Below are 21,012 nucleotides of genomic sequence, written 5' to 3' on the forward strand. Positions count from 1 at the left end.
TTTGTGCCCAGTGCTTTTCCTTCAGTAGGTGCTAGAGGTGACCCCAAGATCCATTTTCTTTATGTGACTACAATCCTTACTGCCTGTTTGCACGGCCTGCAGCTGCTGCCACACTCATTTGGATTTTATTTTTTTAAGATCTACTTTAACTATTGCTCTTTCAGAAGTTCCTTACCGGTTTTTGTTGTTTGCACAAGTCTGTACCAAGTCAAGAAGACTCTGGAAGCAATGAGTGCAGTGGCTGTATTACCAAAATATCAAAGTGGAAAGTGTAAATCCCCAAGGTCAAAGAATTAACCGTTTGATATTATATTCATTTTCTTATTTGGCATCTGTAAGGTTTGTTTAAAAAGTTAACATATGGCCCTGGCCGGTTGGCTCAGTGGTAGATTGTCGGCCTGGCATCTGGAAGTCCCAGGTCCAATTCCCGGCCAGGGCACACAGGAGAAGCACCCATCTGCTTCTCCACCCTTTCCCCTCTCCTTTCTCTCTACCCCTCTCTTCTCTTCCCACAGCCGAGGCTCCATTGGAGCAAAGTTGGCCTGGGTGCTGAGGATGGCTCTATGGCCTCTGCTTCAGGCGTTAGAATGGCCCTGGTTGCAGCAGAACAACGCCCCAGGTGGGCAAAGCATCACCCCCTGGTGAGCATGCTGGGTGGATCCTGGTCGGACGCATGTGAGAGTCTGTCTATCTGTCACTCCCCACTTCTCACTTCGGAAAAAAAAATACAAAAAACAAAAGTTAGTGTATGTTTTGGTTTTTGTAAGAGACTGGTTTTATCATATAGCATATAAGTAGTACAAGAATTGAAGTGACTTTGTGCTGCTTATGGTGGCTTCCTCATAGTGGATACTAGCCTTTCTTGCTGTGAATCAAACAATGGTCTTTAGTTTACAATTGGTACTTGACCTTTTTGTGTGAGGTTCATAGCACAGCCGTCCTTTGCTGACGTTTATCTGACATGTGACTTAATTGTATACATAGTTTATTAAAAACACTCTGCAGACTGTCTAGAAATTATTTTCTGCTGTAGTTTCTTTTGAAATTTATCAACTCGATCATATTTGTGTCTGCTCTGGACATTTTATAATCTGTTCAAGAATTGAGGAGACTTTAGAAATTGTAGGCACAATGGCTATAACTTAGATGTGTTAATAAAAGTTAAAAATTTAAAAACCCCCCCAAATCAGGAAATTAACTAAACTCAGGTTGTTATATTCAGTTAATGTAATAATATTAAATGTGGCAGTGATTTCTTGTATCCTCAAAGTATATATTAACTTTTAGGGATTCAATTTGGGTAAATATATAACAAGCTACTGTTCCATGGGATTATAGAGGGTTATTTTATAGACAGCTGAGTGATTATTTACAAATGCTGATTTCACATTCTTGTTGCTGGCGGGTCAAACTTTGAAACTATTTCTTATAGAAAAGGGTTATCTACTATAAGAAGATTCTATATTCTAAAAAATTACAAGAAGGATTCATAGTTGAGATTTAGTTGAGCAAATGCTTCTTTAAATGTATAAACATATTTTGAGATCTTATTCTACACAGCTATTCAATAATATATTTGTTTAGCATGTAAAAGGATTCCTGGTACTAAAATAAAAATCTAGTTTTTTAGAAGAAAAAAGTTAAGTACATTAGGTTTGCATTTAATATCCTTTGAAAAGGGGGGAAAAGTATGTATTTTCAGGGAATTTTTTTAACCCCAGTGATTTGAGTTCTGTCACAACTGTTAGTCGAAATTTTTTTCAATAAGTAGTGGTGATTGATAGTTTCCAAAGTTTCTGGGTTCTGAAGCCCAAGTGAATAAACAGTCTCTTTCTTATAAATGACACTTATTCATCAGCAGCTGCTGCCTGGTTTCTTTCATACAGCCCACTTCCTGAATCTCTTTTCTGACACTACTTAGGATTCCTTCCAGGAAAATGCAGATCTTTTAGAGATGGGAGATGTAAAAAGAAAAGAAGAAACTGAAAAATAGAGTATCTCAGCTACCTTGAAGAGAAGTTCTGGGGGCCAGCCTCTGTCCACAGGTGTTATTACCCTACACAAAAATATCCCTGGTATATTACTTGAATTATTGTACTTCACTTAGTTTTATATCTTGAAATTCCATCAAACAGAAAATCACTTACTTTGCTAAGCATTAAAAGATATTCAACACCATAGTCATTTGGGAAATGCAAATTAAAATGACTTAATCTAGGCCCTGGCCAGTTGGCTCAGTGGTAGAGCGTCGGCCTGGCGTGCAGGAGTCCCAGGTTTGATTCCTGGCCAGGGCACACAGGAGAAGCGCCCATCTGCTTCTCCACCCCTCCCCCTCTCCTTCCTCTCTGTCTCTCTCTTCCCCTCCTGCAGCCAAGGCTCCATTGAAGCAAAGTTGGCCCGGGCGCTGAGGATGGCTCTGTGGCCTCTGCCTTAGGCGCTAGAATGGCTCTGGTCACAACAGAGCAACGCCCCAGATGGGCAGAGCTTCACCCCCTGGTGGGCATGCCAGGTGGATCCTGGTCGGGTGCATGCGGGAGTCTGTCTGACTGCCTCCCTGTTTCCAACTTCAGAAAAATACAAAAAAAAAAAAAATGACTTAATCTAACAGTGCATACCCATTAGAATGGCTAAAATTTATTTATTTATTAAAGGATTTTATTTATTCATTTTAGAGAGGAAAGAGAGAGAGAGAGAGAACGGGGGAGGTACAGGAAGCATCAACTCACTTATGTGACCAGGCAAGCCCAGGGTTTCGAACTGGCAACCTCAGTATTCCAGGTCAACACTTTATCTATTACGTCACCACAGGTCAGGCTAGACTGAATAAAATTTAAAAGACTGACAATGCAAGTATTGACAAGGATGGGAGTAGCTAGAACACTCAGATAGTATATGACATGATACAACCACTTTGGAAAATAATCTTACAGTTTCTATATTATTAAATATATACTTTCTCCATATGTATCTGCATGGATGATATGGCAGAGTAATTGTAATTTTATATCTCTACTAAAGAGACATAAAAACATATGCCCACAGAAGACTATGATACAAATATTTGTGGTAAGGTTATTCACAGCATCCTAAAGCTGGAAACAAGCCACATGCATACTAATGGTTGAATGGATAAACAAATTGTGGAATGTTCACAAATTGGAATACTATTCTGAAACAAAGAGGAATAAACTACTGAAGGAATAAACTACTGATGAGTGCAGCAATGATGAGACAGATCTCGAAGCATTGGTCTGAATGAGTAGGTCAGACAGAAAGGATTGCGTGGGTGATTCTGTTTATATGGCATTCCAAAGGAGGCAAAGCTACAGTGACAGAAGTAGATGGATGATTGTGATGGGATGGGGATTGCCTACAGCACAGCAAGAGGGAACAGTTTTGGGTAATAGAAATGCTTCGTATCTTAAATGTGGAAGCAGTAACATGATTGTGTGTATGTACTGTATGCCTTTGGCAAAACTCATTGAATTGTATGTACACTTAAAATGGCTAAACTTTATGTGAATTAGAGCTCAATGAGGCTGATTAACCAAAAGCAAAACAAAATAAGAGAACTTCTATAGAAACTTATATACTGATATTAAATCAGTAACTTGGGGGGTTGGTTTACTCTGAGATTAGAATTTTTTATCGGAAATTGAAATATTTTCTGGGAGGTAGAGACGGCTAGTTTAGACAAATGCTTGATGGCAGTGGAGGTAAAAGGTGACCAGAGGGCACCAGATGGGCACCTGGGTGCTTGTAGGCAAAAGACCACATTGTCTCTTGAGAATGTTTGCTTAGTGCCGGTGAGATATCATCTTATCTGCCTTGGAAATTTTAGTACTACAGGGCATCCTTGAAACATAGCACATTTTACAGAGATTTCTGTTACCTACTAAAGAACTCTAACTTTGGAGATATTTATAGATTAGAGCAAATCAACCAGAGCAAAAGCCAGTCGGCTCTGCCAGCACCAGTAGCAGACAGGAGAGACCACATGTAATTGCCTTAATTCCAGCCTTGGCCTTTCTTAGCCTGTGCTGGCTTTGCAGGATTTGTACTTAAGTTTCACAAACTTTTATACCCGTAAAAGTCCATAAGTAAAAAAGTTTTGAGAATCTTAAGACTGTAAAAAAAAAAAAGACATGTGATTATATTAGAAATGAAAATGATAGTAAAAAAAAAAATTGAGGAGGTGGGACTATGGTGAATGCAGCTGTACCTGGTATGAGAGGCTAAGCAGTGGGAATGAGCTGGAGAACAGGAGAGCACAGTGCTGAAAAGAGACATATCTGACCACTGGCAAGGGACAAGAAAAGTAGTTGGATTGAAAAACGAACCTATTCTGAAAGCCATGGTCTTGGGGATGAGCATTATTGTTCGATACTCACTTGCCCAGGGTTAATTCAGGAAAGGGGAATTTGGTCTAGAACTTGAAGGCTAAGCATGATTTGGTTGAATTGCTGCTTGTGAAACTTGAACCATCCTGGTTTTCAACATCATCAGCTCCGAGCCCATTGGAATTTGCAGAACATCAAAGTGAGGGCTGAGGCAGCTGCTGCTGCCATGGCGTCAAAGAAATTCCTTCTGACGCTGGCAAGCTCACGAGATGGGGAACTTGCTTCTGAACTTTAGTGTTTGGAACTATTTAATTTTGGGGGAAAATTTCTGCTATTTGCAAATTGGTAGGAATGCGTCTAGGTTCCAATATTTTCCACTTTTCCTGGTTAGTTTATTAAATCCAAAACGTGATTTAAGAGTAGAACCAACTACCTTTTGGATCCCATCTGCTTGCAGGTTGACCAGGATGCACTTCAACTTTACTTCAGAGTCTGTCATGTAAACCTCTGATCTCTTAATCAGCAGATGGACAGCCATTTTCCGAGGTCACCGAGTAGCACTCTGTACAATGCTTAAATAATTCTATTTTTAAAATGGAAAATGCAAAGGCAAGAAGTGACCCAATGATGAGAAAAGCGGGTTCACCACAGAGCATAACTGGGAAGAAGGAGCGTGGTCAGTCCCACGGGGGCTCAGCCTGTAGTCACAGCCACTCACTTTTGGCATTAATTTGTGTGTGCGTGTTTTTAATTGTGAAGGAAATTAAATTGTAGAATATATATTCAAAGCTGGAAATATATATATTAATGTTCATGTCTATAAGGCAAATTGTAATGAAAGGTTTTGGAATGTTTGGATCTTCTGGGAATGAAACCCCCAGCCCCAACTCCCTATGTTCCTCATAACAACTAAGTCCATTGTGACTTTCAGTAATTTGTTTTTATTAAAATAAGAGACTGCAGTATAATTTTAGCAACTAAGCTAAATAGGCATTAACAGGATCTGGGATCCAACCGCAATTTTTGTAACATCGTTCCTTTGGGAAAATGGATTCTAAGTGCCCAATAACTAACTTACAAATAGACTTTTGAGTCATAGTCCATTTGAGAATAAGGAACTGTTTGTGATAGTAATACCTTCAATTGGCTTGCCTGGGAACTACACAGAAGGGACCTATATTCTGCCATACGTATGTGGTGAACTCAGCTAGTCTGGGTTTGATCAAAGATTATTGCTGAGTGGGCACTGAAAGCATGGGAATTAAAACCAAAGTAGAGCCTGGAGACAAGGCATTAGAAGGCAAGATCTGGAGAGGTTTTCATAGTTGGGAAAGGTTTTCCGTCTCAAAGGCAAAGGTGTGATTCTGAGCAGATGAAGCAAGGAAAGAACAAGGTGGGAAAAATAAATAAGAAGGGGGGTTAGGAGCCTCTGCTCCTAAGTTGAAGACAAAAAAAAAAAAAAAAGCCAGGACACAAGGAATAAGGAGGACCAAGAGCCAAACATTTTTAAGGAAAACTATAATGCAAAACATACCAGGAGGTCAGACAAAGAGATGCCTCCAGGACCCATACAATAATCTCTTAAAGATACCACAGTGCATGTTCAAAATCACAACTTTGATATGTCAATTCATTTATGAAGTCATCATATCAATTGAGTGCCTGCTGTAGGTTAACATGATCAGAGAGGTTGGCAAAGGGAGTTTTTGCCTTCATGGAATTTACAACTTACTGTAATAGCAAACCACTAAAAATGAGCCAAAGTAGGCCTAGGATATGATGGTGGTGATATCTAGGATCTGCCAATAATCAGAATGTTAGGGTTTTTTTATTTTATTCTTAATTTTTTGTACTATAATATTCATTGGGGTAGACAACATAGAAGATGTATTCTTGATATTTATTTATTTACTTATTTATTTATATCATCATGAGAGCATTATAAGTACTCTGATAACTGATAACTATATCTTGATTGGTTGATTATAATAGGTTTGACTCATGTTCTCATGTGTCTGGTGGGTGATATAAAAGTTGAGGGAGGTGGAGTAGCAGACAGAAGAGAGAGAAAAAGCTCTTCTGTCTCTTCTTACAAGGGCAAGAATCACATAGTGAGGGCTCCATCCTTATAATGTAATCCACTCTCACAGACCTCACCTCCAAATACCATCACATTGGCGTTCAGGCTTTCAATATGAATTTTGGAAGGGACACAAACATCATTCCATAGCATTTTCATGATCCAATTTAAAAGCATTTCAACTCAGTATCACCCAAGTGTTCTGGGTCATGGGGGCTGTGGCAGAGGGTTTAAGGAAGAAAGCCTTTCCGGAGGGTGTGCCTGCCAGGGGCAGATGTGTGACAGACACATTCTCTCTGTCCACTCCTGCTACTGTTAAAGCTCCAGTTTCCTGTCAGGTTCTTCCTCCACAATTTTGAGGGGAGTGGGAGATTTCAAATGTCACAGGAACAGTTTTCTGTTACCATGTTTTTGCCATTCATGGTCCCAGTGTTCAGGCTCGTTCTGGTGACACCCCCATCCCTGCTCCTGCCCCAGAGCCTCACACACCAATGGGTGGTCAGCTGCCAAAACTTGGGGCCTCCTCACTCCTCCTCCAGGGGAGGAGGAAGTACCCTTGGTGTCTATTCTATCCTCATGCATGCTCCAGAAATAACCCCAGTAGAGAAAGTACCCTTCATAATACTACTGTCTCTTTGTATCTCCATAAATACTATGACCCTTTTATTTTTTAAAAAAAGAAAGCCACAGACAATGGTCACTACATCTCAGATTTTTATTCTTCAGCTTTTTCCTTCAAAAGTCAATGGGGAAGGCCAATAGGAGTAAAGGATGTTAGGCTAGACTCTGCCTCTGTGACAGCATTGACATGTTGTCTGTGGACCAAACCTGCGTACCTTGACTCATCCCTATTTTCCAAGGAGATTTTCTGTCTGCCACACATTGACCGCTGGCAGGCACACCCTCCAGAATTGCCAAGACCTGTCTGAGTTCCCTGCAGAACACACCCAGGATTCCCCTAAGTGGGTGGGAATTCTTCTCTCTACCCAATACTAAAGGTTAGGCTATTTGCACAGATAAGTTAAACACAGGTATTTTCATAGATTTTTTTTTGAGGTTCAGAATTACTTAACTAATCAAGAATAAGTTTAAAATTTCCTTTATCTTTATTTTTAGTTAGTAAAAGTCAATTTAAATTTTATTCTCAGAGCACCCTTCTATTATTCTTCTATTATTACATTGACAAAGAAGGCATTGACAATGATGACATTTATTTTCTGCCTGAAGTAGCATAAATGTGTATTTCCCTTGATATAGGAAATCCTTAATGAGTAAAAAGTAATGTGGAAAGAATGAGTTTTATTGTGTACTTATTTTGTGCAAAGTTCAGTGCTAAGTAGGTTACATTATAGAGCTCATTTGTTCATAATAAAAGTGCTATAAAATAAATATTCTTAGTACCATTTTACATAGAGAAAATTGTAACTTAAAGAAGTTAAATATTTCGTCCAAGATCACAGAGGTAATAGGTGGAGAGCTGGGACTGGACCCCAGACTATCCAATCACAGAATGAAGGCTCTAGATGTGATCATGCTTTAAATACATCTTTCCTGATACTGCCAAGTGTCTCTTGTTGAGAATGAAAACTGAGCAGAAAGACTATTATAATCATCTTCTCGCTTTGTCATGGTGGCTGATCCTCAGTATAATAAGGGTAGCAGGGTTCCTGTCTGTTCTGTTCAACTCCTTTTGTTAAGACTAATTTATGTTATCAGATGATAAATGACACATAAATGTAACTTAGCAGTCAAAGGATAGTTGTCCAGACAAAATAATTTCAGCAGACGGTTGTGCTTCCCTAGTTAACTTAAACCAGTTTGTTTTATTATAAGCCCCAAATTACTTTCTTATATTTGAACCAGATATCCTATTCATAATCTTAAATTCACTGGGAAGATGAGAACATAATTTTTTTTTAAATCTTAAGAATCATTCTATGCTTTAATTGCATCTGATAACAGATATCACACTTATTTAGGCTGGTAGTAATGTCTTAAATTTAGAGTATTGGTAGTTTAATTTGATTAGGTGCTTTCTGTAATGTAAAAAAATAATCAGCTTTGTTCTTACTCTGATGATCCAAAGAAAAAAAATGGTTTAATCTGAAGATCTCAGCAGAGACTAGAAATTAATCTTTTGTGGGGTTTTGTTTGTTTGTTTGTTGTGACAGAGACAGAGAGTGGGGCAGATAGAGACAGATAGGCAGGAAGGGAGACGTGAGAAGCATCAATTCTTTGTTGCGGCTCTTTAGTCTCCTTAGTTGTTCATTGATTGCTTTCTCATATGTGCCTTGACTGAGGGGCTACAGCAGAGCAAGTGACCCCTTGCTCAAGCCAGCGACCTTGGACTCAAGCCAGCAACCTTGGGCTTCAAGCCAGTGACTTTGCGCTCAAGCCAGCGACCATGGGGTCATGTCTATGATCCCACGCTCAAGCTAGCGAGCCCATGCTCAAGCTGGTGAGCCTGTGCTCAAGCCCGATGAACCCACACTCAAGCGGTGACCTTGGGGCTTTGAACCTGGGTCCTCCACATCCCAGTCTGATGCTCTATCCACTGTGCAACCACCTGGTCAGGCTCTTTTGTGTGTTTTTTTTATTCATGCTAATATCTCTTGGATGCTTTAAAGATTACCTTGTGTATATACTGAACTATATTTGCCATTTAAACCAGCAACATTTACTTTCCCTAAAAGCACGTTTGGTTATATGGAGTGTCCAGGGGGCACCAAGAAAAATATGTATGTAGTATAAAGGAGGGGAAACAAAGAGTTGTAAGGACCTTAGCAATGAAAGTTCCAACAGGGAAGAATTTGGCTGCTCTATACCAGCCATCGGCCACAACCGTGATGGGGCATTATAAATATCAGATGCAAATATTACTTGGAGATGATTTCACCAATGAACCAGCCCCAGAGAGCAGTCCAATGAAATTTTAATGTGTAAATATACCAAGTTGAACTCTGCTTACATTATCTACATTACATATATGTATTATTATATATATTTTACATTAAAATGGACGTGTTTTCACTTCTAGCAATGTACTTTTGATTTCTGTTTTGCTTTTGATACATTGAGCACACAGAAACGTGACCTCTCCTCCAACTATCATTTCAGGCAACAAGAGCGGCCATTACTCAGCACTGCACGGACCTTGGAAATTTGTTGGGCAAGGAGAACGACCTCGCCCTCATCATTGATGGCCACACCCTCAAGTACGCCCTCTCCTTCGAAGTGAGGAGGAGCTTCCTGGACTTGGCGCTCTCCTGCAAGGCTGTCATATGCTGCAGGTAGGCCTGCTCACTGCATGAGATCACATTCCAGGGTGCCTTTGTCCTGTGTTTATAGGAAAGAGGTTAGTGCAGGGAAATTCTGGGGATACAAATTCATTTTAAAAAAGGCAAAACAAAAATACAAATTTAACTATCCATTCACAGATTTTTATGGAAGGCAGTCAGTGGTTTTTGCATTTTTGTTTTGTTTGTTGTCTTCTGAGAAGACGAAAGAAGAGGCAGAGCCTCCAGTCATAGTCACTCTGGGGATAAACTGGAACACTCGGCTTCAAACTGGTGTGAGGAGTCAGGTGGGTCCATCTGCCCACCTGGTTCCTTGTTTCTGGGTGGCTGGCCTCAACTTCCCAGGACTGTGGGACTGGGTGTCTATTTCCGGATACACAGCAAGCATTTCTTCTCAGTCAACAAGGAGCATTGGTTAGGTCCCTTCTCTGCCAGTTTTGGTGTTAAGATCCAACTAGAAGGCTTTGTTGGTTTTTCCTAAAATCTGGGCAGGTTTTTAGTGTGGGTGTTGTTAAATCCCATTGACTATTGACTGTACAAGGTACAGTTCTGATAGAGGTTTGAAAGCCAAACAGAATTACGAAAATACTGCTAGATAGCTGAGTGGCACCACCCCAAAGGTTCAGTGAACAACTCGAAAGGTGAGAGGAGAGCTTTTGATTTCTTAGACAATACCTGGTATGGGGCTAAATTTTCTATGCATATTATTGGCTTAATAATCTCATTAAATCTCATTAGTGCCTGTTATGGTTATATACTTTTTATACTTTTTTAAACATTGTGTTCTATATTTTCTCAGAAGCTAGTTACTAAATTACTTTCTAAACTTCCTTGCTGCATTAATACTTTAAGAATGCATCCTGTGGCTTCAGACAAGGATACTTTAGAGCAGTGGTAGTCAACCTGGTCCCTACCACCCACTAGTGGGCGTTCCAGCTTTCATGGTGGGCGGTAGCTGAGCAACCAAAGTATAAATAAAAAGATAGATTTAACTATAGTAAGTTGTTTTTTATAAAGATTTATTCTGCCAAACTTAGTGAAAATCCGACATAAAGTACTTGGTAAGTAATTATTATTATATGCTTTAACTTGCTATAACTGTGCTTTATAAATTTTATAAAGTTACTTCCCTACTTTATAAATCACCATTACTGTAAACCAGTGGGTGGTTAGAAAATTTTACTACTAACAGAGATACAAAAGTGGGCGGTAGGTATAAAAAGGTTGACTACCCCTGCTTTAGAGTAACCAGTAGTCACACTGACAAGATGGCCTTGCTGTTTTTGCCTTGGGAGACCCTAGTGACATCATTTGCTGTGCCTCTATTTCTTTGTACCCACACTTGTCATGACACTGCTTGTTTGGAATGCTCTTTCAGTCACAGTGGAAGCCCAGTGCCTGACTTCAGGACAGCGTCTCTCCCAGGTCTTCTTACCCCCAACCCCACTAGTTCCTATGTGATACCAAAGAATCTGTTCTCATTTCCCCATGAATACACCCCCACTCAGAACCCTGAACTGTCTGTCTTCACACTATAATATCACACTGTTGTCCTGGTCCCTTTTCTTAATTTTGAACATGCCCCTCAAAAGCTGAGGAGAGCTGGAGTGGTTGACTGGGGAGCCTCCATGGCATAAAATGCTGCAAGTGGGTGTAGGATGTTCAGGGGTGAGGAATAAATTCAAATACGTTTGAAATGAACAAGAGCTCTGTGTTCCCTTTAAATCAGGAAGCTTGTGCAGCTGTGGCGGACCTAGGATAGTGAGGAATGAACAGAGGACCTGGAAATGAAATACCAAGCTCTTGGTTTCATGGTAGACTCCTTCCCCATTTTTAAACAACTTATTGAGATATAATTCACATACCATATAATTCACTCAAAGTATATAGTTCAATAGCTTTTAGTATTTTCACAATTTTATAACTGTCACTACAACTAGTTTTAGAATATTTTAATCACCCCAAAAAGAAACCCTTTTATCCATTATCAGTCAAACCTCATACCCTTCTACCCTCCCATTCCCCCACCCCCATCCCCCTAACTACTAAATAACCGCTAATCTGCGTCCTACCTCTCTGGATTTGCCTATTCAGGACTTTGCATAAATGTAATCAAATTATGTGTGGTCTTTTTCTACTGATTTCTTCAACTTAGCATAATGTTTTCAAGGTTCATTCAGGATGTGAGATATACCAATACTTCATTTTTTTATGCTGAATAATTTTCCATTGCCTGGATATACCACATTATTTATCCATTTTGATTAACATTTTGATTGTACTTTTGACTATCATGAGTGATGTTGCCCCAAAGATTTTTGTATGTACAGGTTTTTGTGTGGACATATGTTTAATTTCTCTTGGGTACATGCCTAGGAGAGAAGGTGCTGGTTATAATTCTCTGTTTGATCCTTTAGGAGCTGTTATATTGTTTCCCAAAGTGGTTGCACCCTTTTATGTTCCAACCAGCTCTGTGTGAGAGTTCCAGTTTCTCTACATCCATGTTCACACTTGTGATGATCATCTTTTTCATTGGTTAGCCCACTGGGTGTGAAGTGGTAGCTCCCTGTGGTTTTGATGTGCATTTCCCTTGTAGTTAATGATGCTGAGCATCTTTTCATGTGCTTATTAGCCATGGGAATGTCTTTTTTGGAGAAATGTCCATTCAAGTCCTTTGCACATTTTATAAATTAGGTTATTTTTGAATTAGTGAATTGTAAGAGTTCCTTATATACTCTGGATACAAGTATCTAATCAGACATATGGTTTACCAATATTTTCTCTCATTCTGTAGGTTGTATTTTAACTGTATTGATGGTATTGCTAGCAGCATAAAATATTTTAATTTTGAAATCCCTCTCATCTGTGTTTACGTTTGTCCCTTGTATTTTGGCATCATATGTAACAAGCTCTCTTGTATGAGCAACTGACACTGTACTTTTTCCATGAGTCCGCTGGGCAGGTTAGATCCAGGACATGCATATGGCAAGAAGAGAAGGACGAGGGCTGGTGAGGGGCTGCTTTCTAATTCCCTCCCCGTGTCTGTGTGTGGGGTTGCTGGCAGGCGGTGCCTGGTCTCTGGGAGTCCTTGGCGCTGAGGTTCTCCCCCCACCAGAGGCAGGAGTCGCGGTGAGAAAGTCACTCTTCCTGCCAACTGCCACGTTGGTCAAGGAGTAGAAACAAGCAACAGCAGCAGAAACAACAAAACACAACACAGAAAAGTCTGGTAAACTGTAAATCAAAGCAAATGTGCTGTAACTGCATGGTTTTTCAAAAGGAAATCAAAACAAGTCCGTCTGGGCTCTCCGGGGAGAGCCAGGAATGCCTTCCAGGCTTTACGTGAGCTTCGCTTGCCAGATGTTTGATACTAAAGAAAAACATCTCTTTCCCCTTCTTACTCTGGCTGCTGTGTTTTGTGTGTCACATAAAGCTGTACACTTAAAGCCTTCACAGGAAGGGGTTCAAACTGGAATTGCACAAAAAGAGGAAATTTCAAATTAAATACTGTTACTGTCTACAAAATAGAAGCACTAATTGAGAGAAGGAACCCAGGATCGTGCACTTTGCCGCTCCAGGAGACATTTCTTGGCTGGTCTCACTCTTAAGATTGAAAAAAAAAAATGAACACATAACATTTTTTTTTTAAAGCACTTGTACACTTTAGATGTGCTCACTATTCATTGAGAATTTAAACAAGTTAAATTTAATATGTGACTTCACATAAAATTGACCTTAATGCTCACGTTTCATCTTTAAAATGTAAGAGTTGCAAAAGTTACTCTTTTCTCTAATCACAGAAGAAAACCATTTATTTCAGAACATAATTTTTCAGTGAAATCATGAAACACTATTTCCCGTCAGTATTGATTCAGAGACTGGCAAATGTGTAGAAATGGATAAACACTTTAAAACATTTTAGGTAGCAAAAAGAGGAACAGCATAAGAATATGTTAAATATTTTCCTGAGGTTAGAATGAAATAATATTGCTAATTATACATTGTTATAACAAATATTTTCTTTTTTTTTTTTTTCTTTTTTTTTTTTTGTGAGAGGCAGGGAGGCAGAGAGACAGACTCCTGCATGTGCCCTGACCAGGATCCACATGACAACCCCCAGCTGGGGCTGATGCTCTGCCTATCTGGGGCTGCTTCTCTGTTGCTCAGCAACTGAGCTATTTTAGTGCCTGAGGTAAGACCCTGGAGCCATCCTCAGGGACTAGGGCCAACTTGCTCGAACCCATTCGAGCTACAGCTGTGAAGGGGGAGAGAGAGGAAGAGAAAGAGAGATAAAGAGAGAGGAGGGAGGGGGAGAAGCAGATGGTCACTTCTTCTGTGTGCCTTGACCTGGAATTGAACGCCAGAGTTCCACATGCTGGACCGATGCTCTACCACTGAGCCAGGGCCAATATTTTCCACATAGTTAAAATCCTGGAAAGGTCATCACATGGTCAGCAGGATAGTGACCAGTCAATGCTTTGCTGCAAGGACACTGACACATTTTTTGTTGAGGTACAAATGGGTTGGTCCAATAAGATTTTTGCTATAGATATTTGCATTGTACAATCCCAGGTATCATGGGAGAATAAAGAGATGAGACATGGTCTTTGCCTTTTAAGAGCAAATAATGCATAAGAGTGTAGCATAGTACTTACCTCTTTTCTACTTCTGTGGCTCTCGTGTGTGCTCCAACTCCTTGAGTCAGGCCCTCAGTGAAGCTAGCAGACCTCAAGGCTCCAGTAACTTCCATCTCACCATATGCAGCAGCCTGCCAATTTCCTTATTGATACCTCCTCAGCATTTGGTATCGATGGTTCCTCTTGCATTCTTCTCTGTTTCAGTGACATCTCTCCCTTTCCATGTATTTCTCTCATAGGCTCTTTCCCTGGCAGCTTTGAAATGTTATTTTTTCAAGGTTTTGCCTTTGACCCTGCAATATTCCCACACCCTGTCTTCCCTCTACATTCCGTGTATTCTAGGGCTTCGTCTATCTTCTGAACCAGTGATTCCAAACACCAGATTCACATCAAATCATATGAGTAACTTTATACAATTATTTTTCCCACACATAGTATTACCTTATGACCCAGCAATTCCACTCCTATGTATACATCCAAGAATTAAAAACAGGTAATCAAATGAATACCTGTATGTGTACATTCATAGCCGCACTATTCACAATAGCCAAAAGGAGGAAACAACCCAAGTGCCCTTTGGTGAATGCATGCATAAACAAAATGTGGTACATTTATACAATGAATGATTTAAGCACTGGTATGTGCTACAACATGGTGAACCTCAAAAAAATAGTGAAAGAAGCCAGTTACACAAAAAAGTCACATATGATGTGATTGCATTCGTATGAAATACTCAAAATAAGCAAATACATATAGACAGAAAGCAGATTAGTGGTTGCCAGGGGTTAGGAGGAGGAGGAGGAATGGGGAGCAACTGATTAATAGGTACAAGGTTTCCTTGTGGGGATGATGAAAACATTATGGAACTAGATAGAAGTGATGGTTGTACAACATTGTGATATATTAAATGACACTGAATTCTTAGGCTATATAAAGCTTACTCTTAAGTAAACCTAACTTTAAAATATAAATGAATAAATTTAATGGAATATATCCATTTAAATGAAAAGGTTATTGAATAAAAAAAATATTAAAATGTTGAATGAAGTTTCACTCATTGGAATAAATATCTCTATTGAAAGAAAACAAACAGAAGGGATTGTGATTCCCAAGCCCTGACCAATTAATTGAGCAATTAATTGAGAACTCCAGGAGTTTGAGAAACTACCTGCTTGATTCCTATGAGTAGTCAGGGTTGAGAATAGATGACATCCCTGGTCCAGCAGGATTCTTTCCTTGAGCCTCCAGATCTGTAGGTCCATCTACACCTGGGACTTTTTCACACTGACATTTATTGGGACCCTACATTCAAAATGAGTAAACTGAATTAGTTAGAGCCCCCTGGTCTGTACATCACCCCACTCCTTCTGTTCTGTCTTGGTATATGGATGTACCTCTGAGTTGCCAGAGCCTTTTGATAGTACACTAGGGATGGTTTCATGTCTAAATGACTATTAGAAAGACCAGACTATATAAGGAAATTATTATATTGAGGTGAGAAATTGCAGTCCCTTAATTTGTTAAGTCCTTGGTAAGTATTTTCTTTGTTTTCATAAATGAAGGAATGGAGAAATGAAGGCCTCAGAAGAACTATAGCATCTTGTTTATGGCTTCCGCTAGTAATGGAAGCATTAGCATGTTATCCTAGATCTGAATATCAGGGATATTAAATCATGTAGTTGACTGCATCAACTAATTCATAGTCACATGTTTATTATTGTTAATATTTACAGCTTATAATAAAAGCTTTTGCTTTTGACATATTTTTTTAAATTGTAGAATTAGTTGAAATCTAGTTAGCATAGAATCTTGAAGGATTTGTCATTCTCCAAAGGGATAAAAGTCAAACTATTTCAATATATTCAGGAAGGAGCTCTCTGTTCTCTCTTCCCTGTTTCCTTTTCTTAAAACTATCATCTTTAATGTTTTCTCATGCTTAATTATCCTTTCAAGTTATTTTTGTCAAAATAGAGATAAACTCTGTAGGCTCGGCTCCAACTCAGAGTATGGGGTAGGGGTGTTGACCTATTTAGAACATCCCAAAATTTTATAAGTTAGTGCATAGTATCAGGAAAAGAATCATGAAAGAATCTTCAGAGTCCTTCCTGTGGGGAAGCTGGTGGATAGCCCTACCATGCCTCCCTACAGACACAGGTGATGCTCGTGGCCACCAGTGCTGCGCATGGGAAGACATGATTTATGGCTTTATGTCCCTGGACAGGAGATGGAGTGAAAGAAAAACACCACAGCAGGGATTTCCACTGGGTGTGCAAATTAAGGGCTTCAGAAGGCATCATTTATTTTCTTGGATGTGTTTAGACTTTTGTCTTTCAGGGTACCATATATTCAAAAATAAACATGTATAAACCAACAGTGGTACCATAGAAATAAAGGCAGTCCAGAGAAGAAGGCAAAGGGAGTACAATGAATTTTTCTAAAAACTTTTTGGGTTTATTTTTCTAACTTGAAGAGTGATTTATATTTTGTGTGGAAAAATTAGAAAATGCAGATACGCAAGAAGAAAGGAAACAGCATTTACAACCCTACTGGCTACAGTTCCTCTCTCACTGTTAGCAATTGGTGTTTAATTCTAGATCTTTCAGTTCATGTATATATTATTGCAAGAGGGTTAGACTGTTTACAGTGTATGAAGTAAAAATGTTATAAACAGTTGCTATGTCAAATAGTAATATAAAATATGTTTTAAAAAAGCTTAATAGTATTGTTATGTGAAAACATAATTAGTTTAACTTATTCCTAGTTGTTGGATTTTCAGGTTAACAAGTGTTTTTTTTCTTTTTTTTACTGTTATAAATATCACTGTAAGATTTTTATAGCTAAATCTTTGCAAATATACTTGATGATTTTAATAAAATAATAATAAGTTCAAGAGGCAGCAACATAGAAATTTGCAAGAAGGCTGTGCCCTTAAACCTAGGAAAGTGGTTATTTGACTTCAAATGAGAAGAATATCAATAGCTCACTTTTGCTGAGGCAAATGTATTCTCCTCTGTTCAGTAATCAGAGCCTTACCTAGAAACGAGAGCAGTTGAGGAATTAATTTGTGGCAGGATACTTACATGAGCAGAATCGAAAAGGAAATCAACACAGATTACCCTATTGAACAAAAGTGCTCAGCCTTTTAATACACTGTCAGTACAATTCCTCCCACAACTGGTTCAATCTTATACCCATTTTCTGGATTCTGTTAAACCTATGACTCAGACTACATCCCAAAACCCATATGTCTGTCCTACCCTTAGACTACGTAGTATAGAAAAGAACTGGCTTAGCTTTTTACATTAATGAGGCATCATGAATAATAATAGGGTGTCTCAGAACACTATTCATTTTGTGTGTGATATCTTTCAGCCTGTGAACCCCATGCAAGAACTATATCCAAACAGAGTTCCGACATACTAATTAGAATTGTACCACAGATCATGTTTTAGTTGGCCTCCACATTGGTCACGTTGGTAGGGATTCAATCATTCACTTGCAAAAATAAAACTTTCCTTTAGTTTTTTTCATGATGTAATTTCTCAACATCAAACATGTTTAATTATAAGTCAGCTTCCTCCTTTGACATTTTATTCCAGAGAGTATTATTAACTTGTCAAGGTATCAGCTTTGGGTTGTTTATACTGTGGCTTAGCACATGTTTGCCCATTTGTTGATTAAATAAAATTAACAGAATATATTCCAAGATGGCGACGGAGTAGGCAGATGTTCCAACTGCTGCCTCCCAGGACCAAATGGATTACAACTTAATTTAAGAACAGTCATCTTGCCCTGGCCGGTTGGCTCAGCGGTAGAGCGTCGGCCTAGCGTGCGGAGGACCCGGGTTCGATTCCCGGCCAGGGCACACAGGAGAAGCGCCCATTTGCTTCTCCACCCCTCCGCCGCGCTTTCCTCTCTGTCTCTCTCGTCCCCTCCCGCAGCCAAGGCTCCATTGGAGCAAAGATGGCCCGGGCGCTGGGGATGGCTCTGTGGCCTCTGCCCCAGGCGCTAGAGTGGCTCTGGTCGCAACATGGCGACGCCCAGGATGGGCAGAGCATCGCCCCCTGGTGGGCAGAGCGTCGCCCCTGGTGGGCGTGCCGGGTGGATCCCGGTCGGGCGCATGCGGGAGTCTGTCTGACTGTCTCTCCCTGTTTCCAGCTTCAGAAAAATGAAAAAAAAAAAAAAAAAAAAAAAAAAAAAGAACAGTCATCTTGAAAAACCAACTTTGAACTAAACAAAGAGGAGTCCATAACCAAGGATCACAGAATAAGCCAATCAAGATGGGTAGGAAGGGCAGAGACACAGATAGGGCTGCCCCACTCCCAGGAACCAGTGGCAGCTAATGATCCAGAGAGAGTACTACTGCAAGGAGGTTCACCCTGAGAGGTGAAGGTCCTAAATCCCAGGCCAGCCCCCCAGCCTAGAGCTCCAGAGCCTAGAAGAGGTGCCCACATAGCATTTGGTGGTGAAAAGAGCCAAGATTTCTGTCTGTGAGAGAGAAAAGAACCTCTCAGAGATGCAGGCTCTGTCTTAAAGGGCCTGCACAGAAAATTTAGTTCACTTACTTGGGGTTCTGGTGAAAGGAAAGCTAAGAGGACTAGAGTTGCATGAGGAGAGTGTGAAGTTGGTGGCCCAGGGAGAGACACCATGGGGGACAGGCACCAGAACACCTGTGCTGAGTCATTTCCCAGTTCTGCAGTCGCCATCTTACTTGGGTGGAATGTGGAAGCAGCCTGGGGAAAGCAACCTGCCCTGCCCTTGGGAATCTCTCTTGCCCCACCCTGTAGAGACTGGGCCATTCTGAGAAGTCAGCCAGCAAGCAGGGGTTGCCTCAGTGACTCAGTTTTCTGGCATTGAGGCCAGAGATTTCCCTAAACATTCACCCTGCAGCTCCCAAGTCTATGACTGGGACTTCTACCTTATGGGATATTCAATATAAGCTATCCAGACTGTGTGCAGGCCACATCTCTGGGTCTCAGAAGCCACACCTGCCAGACTCCTGGGGCCCATACCCTACTGAGGGCTGTGAAAAAGTCAGGACAGACTAACACCTGGAGCCTAAGGGTGGAGGCACACCCATTACCCTTCCTAATCCCTGAATTGTCCCAAGCTCTGTACTCTACCAGAAGTTTTATTTCAGTGGCCAAGCCCAGTAAGGAGCCAGCAGACAGAGGCCTTTTGCAAACCTTCCCGCAGACCCAATGTGGGTAAAAGCTAGCCTCGGTGTGAGGCTTATCATTTCTATGTGCACCTGGATCCAGCAGAGGCAGCCACAAACTCTGGATTGTTTGAACTCCAAGAACGTTTCTGAGGGCCATCATGGCAGTGTACTCCACAAATCTGCACTGGGTCCTCTCCAGGGAGACCCAGGGCTGGCACATCCAGTGGCCAGCTGCAAAGTACATAAGTTTAAGACCTAAAGACCCTTGTTGGTGGCATGTCCTAAGGGAGGGCTCATCACACCAGGTCCAACTGAGGCGAGGTCCATTTTTTGTGACTAGCAGCAGCATAGTGGCTTGTGAGCATTGGACAGGGTGGAGCTCCACAGTCAGCAAGCCTGAGTGCTGGATTTCCTGCCCTGCTGGGTTATATTCCACAGGGGGAAGGGAGAGAGGCTTGGAACATGGACATTTAAAGTGTGGGTAACCATGAACCTATTGCTTGGTCTGGTCAAAGGGCTTAGCCACTTTATGGGGGCCACAGTCAGCCCAGGGGAGGACTCTTTCAGTCTTCCTCCTTGAGATTAGGAGCTTACCAGCTGGAAGAACTTCTGCAAGGGGGCCTGTCAGCTCCATCCAATCTGAACCTCCTTCTCACCTTGCTGGGGAGAAATAGAATTGGAGTATTCAGTAGTGTCTGCGGGATTAGGCTCTGGAGTAGAGGCCACTTTCCTTATACTGAGCTCCTGACCAGGAGACCCCTGAAGTAGGGGGTCCCAATAACATATTCCCAACCTCAGCAGCCCTAACCCAACAAGCTTGCAACCTGTAGAGGGGTTGGTTAGGTGAGGCCAGTCTAAGCCCACACTACAGTCTTTCTACAGAAGACTCTGTCAGAAGACCACACAGCTTCAGGAGGAGGTGGAGTAGCTGAAAAGTGGAGGCAAATCTTACACAGCTTGGGGCTGTTACGGAGATGCTATCATCTCTAAGCAGGAGGAAGCTTGTTCTTTTTTTATTTATTTTTTTTTGTATTATTTTTTTTTTGTATTTTTCTGAAGCTGGAAATGGGGAGAGACAGTCAGACTCCCACATGCGCCTGACCGGGATCCACCCAGCACGCCCACCAGGGGCGACACTCTGCCCACCAGGGGGCGATGCTCTGCCCCTCTGGGGCGTCGCTCTGCCATGACCAGAGCCACTCTAGCGCCTGGGGCAGAGGCCAAGGAGCCATCCCCAGCGCCCGGGCCATCTTTGCTCCAATGGAGCCTTGGCTGCGGGAGGGGAAGAGAGAGACAGAGAGGAAGGAGGGAGGGGAGTGGAGAAGCAAATGGGCGCCTCTCCTATGTGCCCTGGCCTGGAATCGAACCCGGGTCCCCCGCATACCAGGCCGACGCTCTACCGCTGAGCCAACCGGCCAGGGCCAGGAAGCTTGTTCTTATATATAGGTTGGCTCCTCCAAACAACAGCTGACACCAACCCAAGAAGACCAGAACCAACACA

The 21,012-nt window shown here is 41.1% G+C and overlaps 1 protein-coding gene across 4 annotated transcripts in view; it reads left to right on the top strand.

The window, feature by feature from the left end:
* The window catches only part of ATP8A2 (ATPase phospholipid transporting 8A2), a 726,487-nt gene that overhangs the window by 356,051 nt on the left and 349,424 nt on the right, over positions 1 to 21,012 (top strand). For all 4 annotated transcript variants that reach the window (XM_066369169.1, XM_066369168.1, XM_066369167.1 and 1 more), the window contains exon 25: positions 9,538 to 9,710. In XM_066369169.1, the coding sequence (XP_066225266.1) occupies positions 9,538 to 9,710 (173 nt within the window). The remainder of the gene's footprint in view (positions 1 to 9,537; positions 9,711 to 21,012) is intronic.

This window comes from Saccopteryx leptura, chromosome 2 (assembly GCF_036850995.1).
Source record: "Saccopteryx leptura isolate mSacLep1 chromosome 2, mSacLep1_pri_phased_curated, whole genome shotgun sequence".
Classification (NCBI taxonomy): Eukaryota; Metazoa; Chordata; class Mammalia; order Chiroptera; family Emballonuridae; genus Saccopteryx; species Saccopteryx leptura.